Genomic DNA, 17,098 nt, shown 5'->3' with positions numbered 1-17,098 from the left:
TTCAGGGCCCCATGGGGGCATCATAAACCAGCAGTGTCTGGTGCTGACCTTTTTGGACCAAGCAGGGAAGCTCCCATGGTCGGGCTAGCTTCTGCCCATTGGGGTCCCCTCCCTCCCACACCACCTTCAGTGTCTGTGTTGAAGAAGGGAGGATGGGCTCCTGGTTGCAGTGAGCATAGAACCATGGTTTTTTACCTTTCTCTTAGTTTTTTAATTCTTTGTTAGAAACATAATCCTGTGTAGAAACATAAATACCATAGCAGCAAGCCTGTTTCTGATAGAAGTGGAGGTGAGGATGAGGGCTTCATCCTTAGGGTTTGGGGAAACACAGTTTAGAGAGCATGGTGGAGCTAATGATGGGCCATTCATGTGTGTAAGTACAGGAAAACAGTAAGTATAAATGTTGGTCATTTAACAGGTTGGTTTATAATATCTAATGAAAAACTAAAAGATAGGAATGGGGGTAGAAAAGATGAAAATTAAGGCAATACAATAGGTCTTAATATAATTCAGTTTGCAGATAAGGAAAATTGAAAGAAAATAAAACCAGAGGAACGGTGAGTGAGGTGTGAGGGAACATACTGAAACATTTCTCACTTCTGGCACCTAGCTTCATTTACCCTTGGCTCAATTTTCTGTTATATAAATTGCATCCAGTGTGATCTTTTGAAAACAGAAATCTGATCATGTCTTCCCCACTATTCCCAAACACACATGCGCACGCACGCACACACACACAGAAAACCCTTCACAGGCTCTCCGTATAAGAGGTCAACAGGTCCTGTCTGGTCCAACCCCTGCCTATCTCTCCATCTTCATCTTATACCACTCTTGTCCTGTGCTGTCTCCACATTAGCCATAAGGCCCTTTCTAAAGTCTGTTTATCTACCACGTGCTTCCTCCACAGTTTCTGCATGTGGTTTTTCCACTGCTTGTAATGCTCTTCCCCACCCTATCCTTTACTTATTATTTCAGCTCTCAGCATGTGTATCACTCAGGGAATCCTTCCCTGACTAGGTCAAATCCACCTGTTAGGCCACAGGCTATCTTTTGGTACAGTGAGCACAGTTGCAATTTTGCATTTACTCAGTGTGGATATTTCACATACATATTTCTTCCTAATTAAGCAGTAAGGTACAAGAATACAATATCTGTGGTTAGCCTTGGTCATTGTTGGTTTCTTCATTATTTAGATTAGTGCTTGGTGCATAATAGTTGATTAAAAAAGTATTCACTGAATTAATGAATGACATGTGGCTTTCCCCTCTTCAACCTGAATCCTATACCTTCATAACATGGACATCCCTCTGCTATTAATATGCAATTCCCAACCTTTACCCCAAGTTCCTCTCACCTGAAATGTCCGCTTCACTTCCTTCAGTCCATCCAAATCCATCCCTCAAGGCTCAGCTTCAGTCTTTCTTCCACAGAGCCTCTAGAAACCATTCTAGTCTTCATGAATCATCCTTCTTTTACTAAGCTTGGAACTCACCACTTCATTTCACACTTCATTATATATTGCATTGTCCTGTTGTTCCGTCTACATTAACCTGTTTTCCTGGTCAAGTTGCAAGTCTCATGGAGGTCCGATCACACCTGCGTTCTCTGTGGTGCCTGACATGGTGCTAATAAGCTGAGCAGATCATCAGTGTATGTGCATTGAGCAGCTTTCATCCCTCTTTTACAAAACCTGCTCAGAGCATAAAGTATGCTGCCCAACACATAGGAGGGGGCAAAAAAAGTTTGCTGAAAGAATAAGTATGTCGACAAAATGAATTGCAAATAGAAGTATTTCTGGGAACTGCCTAGAATAAAAATAAATGTACCTGGGGTTAAAAACACAAAACCAAGGAATTTTAGTTCTTGCCTTCATCCACAGGCTCATCCCTCTGAGGATTTGCAGTTCTTTAGCTAAAGGAGATGGCTAGCATGACATAAACACTGGAAACTAAAGCTCTCCCCTCTTCAAGGTTTGAAATCAATATAAAGGACTTGTCCTTTCCATCTTCAAATGGAAATCTTGACCTCTCCAGGTCACAATTCACACACTTTATTGTGAGGCTTTAAACATCTTCCTGTCTGCAAAATCTTTAGGATTCCAAGGTGTATACTTAATAATTAAATTGACTTAAATAAGATTTGTATAATCAGTGTGAGCATTTCAGGCAACCCAGATTACTCTTACGCTAAACCATATGAAAATCAGTCCTATCTGAAGTAATTTGAAAGATAATACTGGGAAGACATTTTCAGCCTCGTAAGACCTATTAAGCAGCTTAGTTGGAGAGACCTGCTACTGGGATATGAGAAATTTAGAATGTGGAGAGCTGTCTCCAAGGCAGCCCACAGCACTGAGAAAGTCAGTAAGTATGTGACTGTCAGATCCTCCTGCATTACAACATGTTACAATCTTGACATTTTACCAACAGATTAGTATTTTTTTCAATCATCAGCATCATAAGGAAAAGAAATTTTCAAGAATCAAAAAGGATGGAATCATTTTTTTCTAAAGTATAGTAGGTGTTTGGGAATATGGTAACTGAAAAGCACATAAATAGCTTGTATTTACAGTATCCAAAGTACACTGATGGAATAATTAATCAATTGTTAATATAAACTTTTTATGAGGTATAAAATGCATAATATATACAGTGAGGTACATATACAGTTCCATGAACTGTTACATATATAATCGCCCTTGTGACTACCCCCATATCAATATAAAGAACATTTCCAGCCCCCCAGAAGTTTTCCTTTTCCCTTTTCCAGTCAAACCACATTCCCTGCCACAAGGTAATCATCATTCCTATCTCTACCACCATTGGTTATTTTTGCCTCATTGTGAAAATGTATGTAAATGGATTCATACATTATGTATTCCATCTTTTTTGGCTTTTTTGCTCAACATTTACCCATTGTTGCTGTGCATATAGGTAGTTTGTTCTTTATTGCTTTGAAGAATTCCATTGTATGAACACACCACATATCTATCCATTCTTCTATGAGCATTTGCATTTTTTCCAGTTTTTAGTTATTGCAAATAAAGGTGCTATGAACATTCTTATACAAGTGTTTTGGTGGATATATGAACTCATTTTTCTTGGGTAAATATCTAACAGTGGTATTGCTGGGTTATAGGCTTGGAGTATGTTGTTTAACTTGATATATACTGCCAAAGAGTTTTCCCAAGTGATTGAATGATGTGTTTTTAATTCATGAACAGAGTATGTGAATCCAAGGTAACTACTATTGTGTACTCCAAATTGTGCCATTTTTTTCTGGTTTATTAATATGACTTGGCATTTTTAAAGTATATTATATATTAACTCAGGCACTAAAAGTTGGCCAGTCCAAGTCCTAGGAGGAATTAAAGTTGAAAGGAGGGTGAAAAATGTTTATAGCCTTAAATTCCATTAAAAAATTCAGGTGTAAAGGAAGACATTAAACAATTGGAGCTTTAATAAATTCTGCTATTTGGTAAATTACTCTTTCCTTTGGAGTATTGGGAAGGAATGTTTAGAGATTAAAATTAATTATTAGTAATTTAGTAAAATACATTAATAAACTGGCTCGCCTTGGTCAGACAAGAAGGCATTGTTCAAGGCAGGTACATGAAAATGATGGTGACTTGAGCTGAATATTGTTCTGTTGAACAATTGGAGTTTATTCCTCCTGCGCCTGATAAAAATAACATTTTGATGCCCCAGACCGCATGCCATTATTTTTCTATCCATTTTTATTTTGCTCTCATAAAGCTATAAAGTTTTTTTTTTTTTTTTTTTCCATGTGACCAGGGAATTGTCTAACTTGCTTTCGCCATAGTTTGCCTGCCTCCAACTTAAAAGTTCCTTTGGAAGGAAGATGTTTCTTTATCTATCTACAAGGGATTGAAAATACCATACAGCACTAAATTTTCTGTGTAGAGACAAAGGGAAATGGAAAACCCCACACAAAGATCTCATGTCATTTGTTTCTGATTGTAAAATAAGATGTGGTTTTGATTTTTATTTTTCAGTTATCTCAGGGATCTCCAGAACCAATTGAGCCCAACTTTTTTACAGCAGATTACCATTTATTACATCATGCATCGGGTGGAAACAGCCTGTCCCCAAATGACCCAACAGGTAATGGTCATCGAGGGAAATCTGGCTTTCAGAAAGTAATGTATTGATTGAATCAACAGTTATCCATAAAAGAAAACCTGTAATTTAAAATAAAAATAGATTATTGTGATCATCTGTGGCAATAGTTGCAAGGGACATAAGATAAGAATCTAAGAATTCCCTGAGATTAATTTTACCTAGTCGAGGCAGCTTCCTTGATCATGTATTAATATCATAAACAGAATCTGTGAGTGGATTGTATTTCCTTTTATTTCTTCTTGCTTATCTGATGATGAGATATCAAATGCCCAAGAGCATCCAGTGAAATAAAAAGTAAAAATGAAGAGTTTGAAATATTAAAAATGGAAAAAAAAATAGAAACTTACTTGAAGAATTCACATTGGACAGCTAAAGAAATATTAAATTATTTTTGCATAATCTTATTTAGAGAGACAGTGTAGCATAGGGATTAAAGGCACAGGTTCTGGAAACACAGAATGCCTAGATTAAAATCTCAACCATTTAGCAGCCAACTGTGGGCAAATTTTTTAACATCTCTGAACCACAGTTTCCTTGTCTGTAAAATGGGGATAAAAATGATACATGCATCATAGATTTTCAGGGAAGATCTGAGTTAACATATAAAGAGTGCTTGGCCATTGGGAGGGGCTGAGCATAATTTGACTCATCACTTTTGAGCTCTAAGTGCCTCAGTTCTAAAGCTTTCAGGCTACTTTTCAGAATCCCTCAGTAATTTTTGAATCCATAAAAACTCTAATTATGTCACTCAATGAAATGGATAGAAGTGGAGCCTTTATGGTTAAGGAAAGACTTGCCATCTCCTCAGCGTGGCCAAGCATATGTTTTTTGTTGTTGTCTGTACAAATAATTTCATAGTCTTAGACTTCTAAGTCTTAGACTCCTGGGATAAAGCTAAGCAGTATAGGCAGAAGTTCTTTGAAGAGAGTTCCTGAGATATCCATAAGATCAAAATGAAAAGTTGTATGCAGTCATTTGCCTTTTAAAAGCGTCTCCCAGGGCAAGTAAATTAGTCACAGGCCAAATTTCCCCTGACAATAGCAATTCTAATGAAGTGAACAATGCTGGTGGAGGTCTCTCAGAGGTCTGACAGTGAGTTGACAAACTCCCCCCAGGGCAGCTCTCCAGCCAGTATTTCAGAGCAGGCTGGGAAAAGCAAAGAAAACGGAGACTGCTAGCACTGTGAGAAATACCTTTAAGCCTGACTTTAGAATCGGACTTTTCATTTCACATCTTCATGTCTCTTTTCAAACTCCCTCCCCTCTATCCAAATTGGCACTTGTGTCAGTGTTGGTTGATTTGAGTGGGGCTGGCCAACCCATTGCTTTGGGTGAAGGTGCTGGTATACCATACTCACACCAGTCATCATAGGAAGTATAGTCTTCTGATATTAAATGCATTTCCCTCCTCAGCAGCCATATGAAAGGGTCAGAGCCTTATTGTCTTTCACTATTTGTGCCTCCCTTTAAGGATATATTTTCTTTCCAGCACATATCTACTCTTTTATTGCCTTGTGAATTAGGAAGAGTTTCTGAATCAGAAAATTCACCCATCAGGTAATTTGTGTTTGGAATCACACCCAATCTGTCCCCAACACATACACACACCCACACACACGCACTCACAACTTAATTAGCCAAATTATACCATGAGCTATGCCCCTGAATCGTTATATATTATGTTGTGATGGCCACCCAAAAATCAGCCAGTGATTCAACAAAGAGTTTGAATCTTCAAAGTAAAGATAATTTGGAATTCGCTTGTAAGTATTCATCTTCATCATTAAGAAACTGACTTGTTTTCACTGCAGTTGTCATAATTGCCAATAAAATCTAACTAAGAAAATGTGAACCAAATGTCAGACTTTCCCTAACTTATCTATTTCAGTTCTGCCCACCAGCTTTGATTTGGAGGAGGGAATAACATATGAACAGATGCAGGTGAGGTTTTTGCAGTGCCCCGAATGACTTTATTTTGTTGCTTTTAATTTTGTTACTTTATTTTGTTGCTTTAACACCAATAGTAACCCAAGTTTTCTTTCAACTTTAGACTGTAATTGAAGAAGTTCTAGAGGAAAGTGGCTATTACAATTTTACTTCTAACAGGTGAGATCCATAATTTGCTTTCAAACGTGAAGGATGTATTGAGATCATTGGCTGTTATATCTGATTTCTTTATTCTTGATTACAGGGTTTTTTTTCAAGTTTTATTTTAAACCATTTTGTAAAATATATATGCTTAGATAAAGCCATGGGTGGATGATATGTTGCCCATCTTTTGGGTGAACATAGCTGCTGTATTCTCTGTTGAATCAGAAAGGGTCTTTGCTTAATAGTAATTTACTCCCATAAATTACTTACTGAATGTAATTTTAAAGGAAAAACATTTCTAGATATTTAAAAAATTAAACATTTTTTACATTCTAGAAGAGCTGGAAACTCAAATTTCTATTACCAAAATTTATCCATTAATTAATATGGAATGCTAAGGGAAATCAGATGCAACTAAACAATCTCTTCTAGTAAATTTAGGTTGTGTTTGTAGGATGGGAACTTACTGTTATGTGATGCTACTTGCTTACCCTAAGTAAGATATCTCAGTTTACTGGGGCTACAAATTATCTTCTAATATAATGCTTACTGGTGTTCTAAAAGTATAGTCTATTTTATCAGTATTATTGTCTCTGGTGGCCACGGTGCTGGGCACAAGGATTTGAGTGCAATTAATTTATTTGAGAGGTAATTTCAGAAAACACTGTAAGGGCTGTGGGGAAGTAATTCAATAAAGAGTAATCCAGCAAGTTACCATTGTGAGAAACTGGAGTTTGATCCCACTGAGGAAATCTAAGGGCCAATGTTGGACACAGACCCAGGAGTTATCCCACCCAGGGAGTGAGGAAGTTGGGATGTTTATTCTCCAGTTTCCATCGGTCATTGTTTGAGGCCTACCTTCAAGAGGTATTAATTTGCTGGCATTCTTGGCCTGTTGCAGAGGTGAGTAAAGCAGGATCTAGAGACCAAAGAAAGTCCTCAGGAAAAGAAATGCAGGTGCTACCAGTTGGAAATTATTTTCATTTCCTAGCTGCTAAAACAAATACCAACGGTTTGACTTAAGGACAGGAATTTATTGACTCATAATTTCAGAGGCTAGAAGGCTTGCTTCCTACAGGTCAAATCTTCTGTCTGACAGTCTTTGGGGTTCCTGGCTCTTCTGTCACATGACAATGTACATGACAATGTACATGACGATGTCTTCTCTCTTTCCCTCTGGGTTCTGTTGACTTCTGGCTACTCCCCATGGCTCCTCCCTCTGTGTTCAATTTCCTTTGCTTATAAGGACTTCAACCATGTTGGATTAAGGCCCACCCTCATTCAGTTTGGGCACACCTTAACTAACAACATCTTCAGAAGTCCTATTTACAAATGAGTTCACACCGCAGGCCCAGGGGTTGGGACTTGAACGTGCCTTTTGTGGGGGGTATGATTCAATCACCAACAGAAGTCAAGCCACCAATGCTTGAAGTAGAATGGGTGAGGCATTATGGGCACTGATAGTGTCTACTACATGTGAGTTGTCTCTTGACTTTTCCAAGGAGCCCACTCATAACTGAATCATCAGATTGATCCTAAGCACCCACATATACCTGTTTGCTTCTGTATGTCTCAGGGTTGTCTTAGGAGGCTGCAGTGTTGATCCTTTGGAACACTGGACTATGTTCTTCCAGAGTAGTCTTTGCCTGGAGGAACTGCCTCCCTTTTCAGCTAGGGAAGGTTTCTTGTGACCATTATTTACATAATTCCAGAAGCCTTTTCCAAAGTTAACTAGCAGCTGTGTGAGAGAAAAAGGTCTCAGGAACAGCCTGTTAAGGTCATTATATGGAAATTAGATTCTTTTTTTGAAGTTAGTTCAGTTTCTAACATTTTTTCCTTCTCCTGTTTCAGCGGGTTCTTATGAATCACACATAAGATTATTCAACTGCTTGCTCTTTTGGTTTGATAATATATTTCCAAAATACTACCTTTGTAAATTTAGTCCTGTTGTGATTTGTAACGGCAGAGAAATGATGAGTAATTCTCATTTTCCAAAGGTATATCATTAACAAAAATTACCGTCACCACAACCACTCTCTTCCCACCATCCCTGGAGAGTTTTTGAATATTCATTTTCTGTTCAAGGCCTCAGTACATCCAGCCTGCCGTGGATGGTACGAATGTCTATGTTCTTGAATCTCAGCATCTTATTATTTCAAGTTCTTTGGCTTGTAGTGGGGGCAGAGGTAATTCTTGTCATTTTATCTGCATTTCCTCAAGAGACTCAGGAGCATGGGCAGTGAATAACTTCATGTATTTCAGAAAATCAAGTAAATGCCAATGGAAAACCAGGTGTGTAAGGAACTTAGGAGAACTCTTACAAAAGCTTCTTTTTTCCTTTTCTTTATAAATAATTACTTCAGTCTTATTTTGGAATTTATGGTTATTCTTTTCATTTCTACAATCATTTTTTAAAATCAAATATTACTTTTACTCCTAGTAATATAATCCTTTTATTAAAAGACTTTGCAGATTTTCTTATTATGATAAATAAATAAGATGCCTAATAAAGAAGGCCAAAAACATTGACAGTTACATTTGGAATTGTGAAAGGTTTTGAAGACATGATTTAAACAGTAAAGTTCAGGCAACATAAATTGGACATGACAGCCAATTTTCTTAAATGCTCCAAATTAAAATGAATCACTCATTAAAAAATCCACATTCCCATGATATTACCTTTCCAGCTTTTAGTAGCAATAGTACAATATATCTTGGGAGAAAGACTCTCACTGTTTACTAGTAAAAATAACCCTTGATTGTGCCTAAAGTGATCACTTGTTTAGTCGAGTTCCAAATTAATTCCCAAGAAATTAGTCAGGCTCCACTTAGAAGAAGTGGAAACACGTAATTCCAAATACAAGTCAGATCAGCTGTATCTGTCCTGATTTTTCCATAGGGTAGAGATCATTGAATTTCACTGGACTTGTAGGGGTAGTGTTTGGGATCAATAGAGTATGTTTCCCCAAATAGGTTCCATGGAATGGTCAATATTATCAGAGATGTTAATAGGCATTCCCTGGAAAAAGAAATTTCATGATCAAATAGATTCTCTATTTTTGGAGGATTGTGACACACATGAGCATATTGAAATTTCTGAGGTGTCTTGTAGGAAAGAAGTCTCTTGATCTTTGTTTATCCCAACATTTCTGCATCTGTTCTGTGGGACAAAGGTTGAGAAAAACTGCTCTAGCCATGTGATTAGAAATGGATAACTTTGTTTTATTTCTTGCACTAGGGTATACCCAGATCTGCTGTTGTCCTAATTGTCATCATCATCATTGTAATTGTCTTCATCACCACAAGATATTGAATGATCTTGATTAAGCACCATGCAGAAAGAATTACATACATAATTCCTGAATTATGCAATTTTAAAACCTAAGACTGTTTGTTCTAACATATACACACATGTACAAAGCACCTAGACAGCAATTAAAGCATTAAGACAAGATATGGCACATTTTCAGTTTAGAATGTAGGGTCTACATTTTTTTTAGGGAAGAGCATAGTGATGTACCATATTCAGACTGAAAATCTCTGGATAAAGCTATTATGTGGCTATTAGCTCTGTTTGGGGAAGATTTCTGGTACTATTTAAATAATCGGGGAGACTGCTTGGACAGTTGGTTAGAAAGACTGTGCCATGCATAAAATGCTGCGTTAGGAATAGAAAATGGTGACAGAAACAGACATTGCAACAAGGACCCCTCACCAAAATGGGGAGATTCCTTATTTCTGGGATTTTGGGAAGAGGAGATAGTACTGGGATGAGAGGAGAAAGCATGTAAAGAAAATGAAAGGTCAAACAGATCTGGCCAGCCTCATAACTGTTCCCAAGGGGGGCTCTATTCTTGATCATTTGCAGGGTTGTATGATTAATTATTCACATGCAAAAACTTTTATCTTCCTTACTAGAAGGATACAGTAATTTTATCATTGCTGTTTGTTAGAGTAAAACTAAGCTCTGCAGACAAAGATGTTTGAGCATGTAATTTTTATGAATATACTTGGAAGTGGACATTAATATTTTATTTTATTATATTGAAATATATGTTGAGAAATAACAATATAGAAGATAAAAAGAAATCTAAATTAAATCAACTAGCATTTTTTTTTGTTTCCTCAACTGACTGATGAATTTGTAAAACAGGTATTTTAATGTACATAGGCCTTTAAATATACAAGCAAATTTGAATGGGTATTTTTTGTCTGCTGTGAACAGGTACCAGTTCCTATTGAGTTTATAATTTGAGAAAGACTCTGTCAGCACTGACCTTAAGTTGAAGGCAGTTTTCTAAAAATGCCCCTGTCCTTTATGTTTAGAATTACCTTCTTATTCATTGTGATTTATTTACTTAGTCATATGCCTGAGCCACAGCTTTTGAAATTGAATGTGTAAACCAATTACCTGCTACTACAGAGAATTATTTCTACTTCTCAATCCTCTAGGTATCACTCTTATCCATGGGGGACCAAGAATCACCCAACCAAAAGATGAAAATGCTGCATTTCAAATGGACTCATTTTTCCCAGTGAAGTTCAATCTCTAGACTTCAGCCACTACTACGGGATGCCCAAAGGGTTGGATACTGCTGGAAGGGTGTGAAAGAGAAGAGACCAAGATGCTGTGGTGCCTGCAGGACCTCTTTCTGGATTTCTGATGTCCTAAGCTTTATGACAGCTGCAGTGCTTTGGGGCTGCATTCCCAGGATGCTTTTTATACAGGATGACAGGACTCTTGGTGTGCTCCCGGGAGAAAATGCTGCAAAATTCATCTGTGGGAGGAAAACCCACTCCTCACAGAACTTTCCTCCAAGTTAAAAAAAGAAAGAAACTTGTCATATTTTTCATAGGAATATTTTATACTCAGGATTGCTTAAACTATGTTTAGAGGCATCTAGCCTTCCATGTATAAAAAATAAGTTTTAGATAAGGAAAGTTACAAGACCCAGAATAATATATTGGGTGATTCACTGTATCCCCCAATTTTTTTAAACTTAAAAGAAATTCAATATATGTGCTGGATTTTTTTTTTTCTCAAAAATGAAAGGATTGTCTCTCTTTTAAACACTTGGGTGCTAGTGATCTCAAACTGTGATTCAGTGTAGACAGTATTTGTGACTTTGCACAGCCTCTGGGAATAATTGTCAACTTGTCAGATTTGAGTTAGACTAATAGGATATATTGATGTACAGTATGTGCATATTACACACACACACACACACACACACACACACACATACGGGGCAGAGGGAGGTTTTCATTAGATTAATGCTTTTGCTGCTAATCGAAATTATAGTGTTTTTAGAGCACTTTGAAGAGTTCATAGAATCTATGAAAGAGATGCAATATTCCTTATTTGAAGTCCCTCCTTACTAAAATTACTTACATTGTTTTAAAATTTTTATTGTTTAGGAATTTGAAATGAAGTCAGTTATATAGTAAATTTTAAGTTCCTTCTTTATTCATTGAGACAGCCCTAAGAAAGAGAAGTCAGAAAGCCAAACAGCTTCCCATTCCCAAGGAAGGAGAATTTATTATGATAATTCGCTAGATCCTTATTAGGCTAAAATCCTTTCCCTTTATCTGGCTTCTTATAACTCTGGTGTAATGTCAAGAAATGCCCTTACTGCCAAATTTAACTACTTTTAGAGGATGTTGTTTTCTCCTAAGTAATTAGTAATCTGGACTTAGAAATGATGCTTTTAATTTGCGTCTCACTAAATTCTGTTTTATTTATGTTGATATCTTTGTAGCAGGATTGGCATAGAATTTAGCTCAATATATTTACAGTGGCTAAATACAACCCTTTTATATAGTATGAAAACATCTCAATGTGAACCATAAGTATTTTTTAAATTATGTTAAGTAATTAAATCCAAATTCCCTTTAATCTTTCACTACTGCCTTTGATGATTGTCAATTAATCTTTCTGTCTTTAAACCAAGTTAATAATTACAAATCTCCATAATTTAAAATTATACATCCAAATACCATAACAAAAAATTTCAGTTTCAGCTTTTCAAACCAATGATCATTCCATCCATATGTAAAATTTGTATGCAAAATCAAAATGCTATTTACTCAGGCAAAAATTTTTATTTCAACTAATTTGAACCTACAATATCACTCTTTTTAAATTTAATTCTTACAGAATGGGTTCATTTTCTCATTGTGCAGAAAAAACATAGACCTAGAGAGCACAAATTCTATTTGTGACAGATGCCAATACCTAGAAGTAAACCAAGCTATGGGATTTAAGTTTGGACAATAAACTTCTTTCTCAAATAGTAGTATATAGTAAACAGATTAGAAAAGAAGTATTCAGAGATCAAAACTTAGTAAGAAAAGAGAAACAATTTCTTTGAAGGTATTTTTGAATGCATATAGTTGACCTTATTGATCAGAAAAGAAGCAAGATGTTCTTATCTAACTCTTTGAGGCCATACAAGTGTCATTTAGCACCCTACAAGCCAAGAAGAATTAATTAAAAAAAAGTAAGCAAATGAATTTTCTTTTCAGCAGCAGCAGCTCAAGTCCATCAGCTCAATGATCATAGATGGACTGTTTTGGTAAAATACTGTCTTCCATATGAATTCCACCTTAAACTACCATAAACATTGAATCAACATCTTCCCCTTGAATGCTCAAATCTCTAAGAGAAAGTTGGACAATGGCAAAGACACCATTTTGTGTAGGTCATATCCCAGCAGTGGAAGCCAGCTTTCCAAAAGCCCTCATTATCTAACTTTCAAACAAGGAGCTCCTCTCTCATAAGAGTGATAATTTTGTTTTGATTATCTGAATGTCTTCTGTTGCAAAGAAGATGTTATTTGATCTTAAAGGATTTCATAATTTTTTTATTACATTTTCAAAATTTCTCTTTCTCTTATATAATTTTTAATTATTTGTTGTGTGATGAAATCCCTGTGAATTCACCTAATTCCCTGGGGCTGAATATTTTTTTAGGATAGAATATGAATCAGTCTTTTCAGATTACTTTTGAGTCACAAATGCTCCAGTTAATTATGTTTTGATCCACCAGCTCTGTGTGAATATATGTACTTGAGACCTTGATTTGCTTTTTAAAAACAAAATATTCCATTCTCAGGGCGGTGTCAGCAGCATGGATTTTGCTTGCTTGTTGTTAAAGTTGTCTTCTTCCACATGTGTGATCTTTAATTGTAGCCTCTCAGTGGATAGTAACAGGGACACTACACCTAGGGTTCAGAAACCTCCTAATGAAATGTTGCTTGGGCTTCGTGAGGGCACTGCGTGACCTTGGGAAGTATGCACAGAGTCTGTTTTGGCATTCTAAAAAGCAGAACATAATTAAACACTGTTACAAAGTTTACAAATGATATCACTGATTAGGAGTTTAGGTCTTTCTACTGGTAACATCTACAACTTATTTAAATGCTATGAATGTTGATGTTCAAAAATAAAGATAGCACTGATAGATTATGTGTAATTCCAGCAATATCAATTACTCACAACTCATATTTAAGAAGTGTAAAGACAATAATATTGTTTAGTCAATTCTATCAGTGTTAATATGCGTAGAATCTACATTCCTTTCATTGATTTGCTTAATTGCAAAATATGTTATTTCCCTCTTGTTTTGGAATGGTGAGGGACTTTGCACAGTAAATATGCTGCTTTCCTATAGAAATGATTTCAGCTTCTGTCTGAAGGCAGGAAAAATTCCTGTTTAAGCTATTTTTATTGTTTGCCTTTTGCTTTTTCTTTATGTTGTATATTCATGAGCACATAAATCAACTGGTGAGACAGTGCAAAGGAACTGGGGCTGAAATAGTACTCAGCAACACTGGACAGTCAGCTATGATGGGTTCCTAAGCAAGGGAAACTTAATGCTTCCATATATTGACTTTGACTACTTGGAAGAAATTCCACCCAAACATGAACTTCTTCATGTTTACCAACTAAATGTGGTTATAAGTGTGTAACTGTATTAATTATCTTTTGGTGGACATTGGCAAGTTTTGGATAGATAATTTTTCCAATTGAAATGTGCTGCTAACACTGTGCATACCCTTTAATACTATTTTTCATATTGATCTCAGGGAAACAACTTTGTGATAAAGAAATTATGTGTCATTACAGTTAAATTACATATTGTAAATATGACTGGTTGGTTATATTCCTGCTGTGATATTGTTTTGAGATTTGCAAGAGGGACAGGAAAGATTTTCTGATTTTGATGAGGTAATTGATGGATATCATAATTTACATGCCCTCAGGGTCCATGGGCAATGGTGGTTGATTTTTAAAAGGAAGATCACACACCCTAAAATCATAGCAGCATTCTTGGCATGCAAGGTATGCTAGAGATTGTACTAAAAATGTGCAACACTGAACTCTAATAATGTAAGATATTTAAAACACTATTTATTGCTTTTATCCTAAAAGTAAAGGAACTTTATTCCTAATTGAAAACTGAATATTCTTCCCTAAACATAAGAAGCATCTCTTTTCTTTTTGTTTTGTTTTGCTTTGGAATTATAAAGTTTGCACTGCCCAGGTGCTGTATTTAGAGGCAGCAAAAATGTGATGCAGGAAATATGTGACTTACGTGTTGTCATTTGGAAGTAGCATACCTTCATTTCCCCTAATCAGAGATAGAAGTTTTGCCTTTATGGAAAATTATAGCTGACTGACATTTTGGCAGATAATCACATCCGGATGGATGCTTGGAATTGATCTGGTGGGCTCACAAATAACAAATTAACTGAAGTTTTTGAATTGGTCCCCTAAAACAAGTAGAGAGAGGAACAAATGATTTAAGGCCTTTGAACTTCTGAGTCAGACATAAAGTTCACACAGAATATTCATAGCCCATGATTTAGTTCTATATTTCAAGTGCCATTTCAGTCAGGATTCTGAAAAAAGACTATACAGCTTATGAATGGCTGTTAAATTTAAAAAAAAAAAAAACCTTGTCCTCTACTCCATTTACCTCACACTTCAGACAAATTTTAGAGGTAATGCAGTCAGTTTAGGGATACCTCATGTCAAAAAGAAACATGAAATATTTGTATGAATCTAAAATTACATCGAGGAAGTTGAATATATTTAAGTCTTCACAAGAGAAGCCTCTACTTGTTAAACGTGAATTAATCTTTCAAGGAGGTGGGACCATCCCCAAATAAAAACAATACTTTGAGAAGTTGAGGGAAGGGTGGGTGGGCAAGTAGTAGGCAAGTTCCCAAGTCCTCAGACCACCAGCCCCCTGACAGGCAAGGGGCAGCTCCCCGAGAGCTCCAGGCACCCGAGTGATCCTGCTGCCCAGTGCCCTGGAGGCAACTGGCCAGATCCTTCCCCAAGGTCCAGTTATCTTTGAACTGACACCAGTTATCAAGCCGACCACCCAGAACAGTAGCAGAAGGCCTGCAAAGGCCGGCAGTAACCTGATGGCTGAATCCTGAGGATGGGCTCCCTAGGGGGCATTCCAAATAATTTGACGACTCAAGCAGTTTTATTTGCCATTAAAGGAATGTGGCTGTGCCCTTGGCGGCGGGGGTGGTGTGGGGGGTGGGGGTGGGGGCACGTGTTTTCTTCCCCATGTTTCATCCATGGCCTCAGGATCTACATCTGACAATGCAAATTTTCAAGAAATATGTGGCACTTAAGTGGATAAAGGCAGGCAGATTTGAAGAAGCCTGCCCGTAGCTAGACTATAAAAGAAACGTTTCATGGTATGTTAGTTGTTTGCAAGTAAACCAGTTGATAATCTGGCTATGGAAAGATTCCATCATTTTACTTTTCTAGACTAAGGGAAAAAAAAACCACGTAAAAGAAAAATCTTTTCAGTGTATTTTGTTTGTTGACATTTAGTGGATCAGAACTGAATTATAACACTTCCTGTTGTCTGTTGTTCCCAGTGGGGAGTTGTGAGCATCAAAAAGAAAATAGAGCTGTCTGCTGACACCCCTAACTTCATATTACCCAGAGCTATGGGTCGGACACAAAGGGTTGTGCCTATAGAATGGGCAAAGATAGTATCTTTTTCTTTTCAGCACCCCTGCCCAGGCCTCTCCCCACAAGCACCTGCACCCAAGTCCTACCAGAGGACAAGACTGTTAAATTTTTCTAGAGAGCCTGTGTTGTTAGAGAGAACATTTGTAATTCTGGGAAGGTGTTAGACATGGAAGGCAAAGGACATTCTCCTCTGTACATGATTCCACAGTTCTAAAACCCCCAAAGTCCTTCCTACACGAGCACACTGAGACTCCAAAATGATGAGGCTGGAGGCCTTGGAAGAGAAGAAAAACATGCCTTTATAAAAGATTTATATAAAAGATGCCGGCAGCCTTTATTTTTGCTATTGCTTCAACATGCTCTGTAAAATGCTGAAGGAAATAAAAAATGTATTTTCAATTTTATTGAGAATAATTTCACTTTTGTCAAAGAGTTCATAGCAAATGGCCATCTCTCTTCATCCACTAGCTCCCCCAATCTCTCCTTTCATTCTCTCAGGTGTTTTGATTAAAAAAAAAAAAAAAAGTTCCAACCAATCATATATGTGTTCTGGCTGGAATATGTCCATTGGTTTTAATTGGTGGGTCCCTTTAGCAATTATCTACTGCCACAATTGTTGCTTAACAAAGCACTCTAAAATTTCGTGACTTGAAAACAACCACCATTTATTATTTCTCTTGAGACTGCAGGTTGGCTAGATATTCTGCTGATCTGCGCTGGGCTTGACTGATTGCCGCTGGGCTGGTACATGCATCTGTGGTCAGCTGACATTGATTGGCGTCTGGTTGGTCTAGGATGGTCCCAGCTGGGACAAGTCAACTCTCCTTCTTATGTCTCTCATATACCTCCAGCAGCCTAGCCCAG

The 17,098-nt window shown here is 37.0% G+C and overlaps 1 protein-coding gene across 7 annotated transcripts in view; it reads left to right on the top strand.

Annotated features, from left to right (window-relative positions):
- The window catches only part of NEK10 (NIMA related kinase 10), a 296,604-nt gene extending 281,370 nt beyond the window's left edge, over positions 1 to 15,234 (top strand). For all 7 annotated transcript variants that reach the window (XM_037846062.1, XM_037846074.1, XM_037846068.1 and 4 more), the window contains 4 exons: positions 4,016 to 4,124; positions 6,030 to 6,082; positions 6,192 to 6,247; positions 10,685 to 15,234. In XM_037846062.1, the coding sequence (XP_037701990.1) occupies positions 4,016 to 4,124; positions 6,030 to 6,082; positions 6,192 to 6,247; positions 10,685 to 10,733 (267 nt within the window). In that variant the 3' untranslated portion in view covers positions 10,734 to 15,234. The remainder of the gene's footprint in view (positions 1 to 4,015; positions 4,125 to 6,029; positions 6,083 to 6,191; positions 6,248 to 10,684) is intronic.
- The last annotated feature ends 1,864 nt before the right edge of the window (positions 15,235 to 17,098 follow it).

Source organism: Choloepus didactylus, chromosome 1 (genome assembly GCF_015220235.1).
Source record: "Choloepus didactylus isolate mChoDid1 chromosome 1, mChoDid1.pri, whole genome shotgun sequence".
NCBI lineage: Eukaryota > Metazoa > Chordata > Mammalia > Pilosa > Megalonychidae > Choloepus > Choloepus didactylus.
Note: the sequence above shows the minus strand (reverse complement) of the source record. Positions and strands in the feature narration are given on the sequence as shown.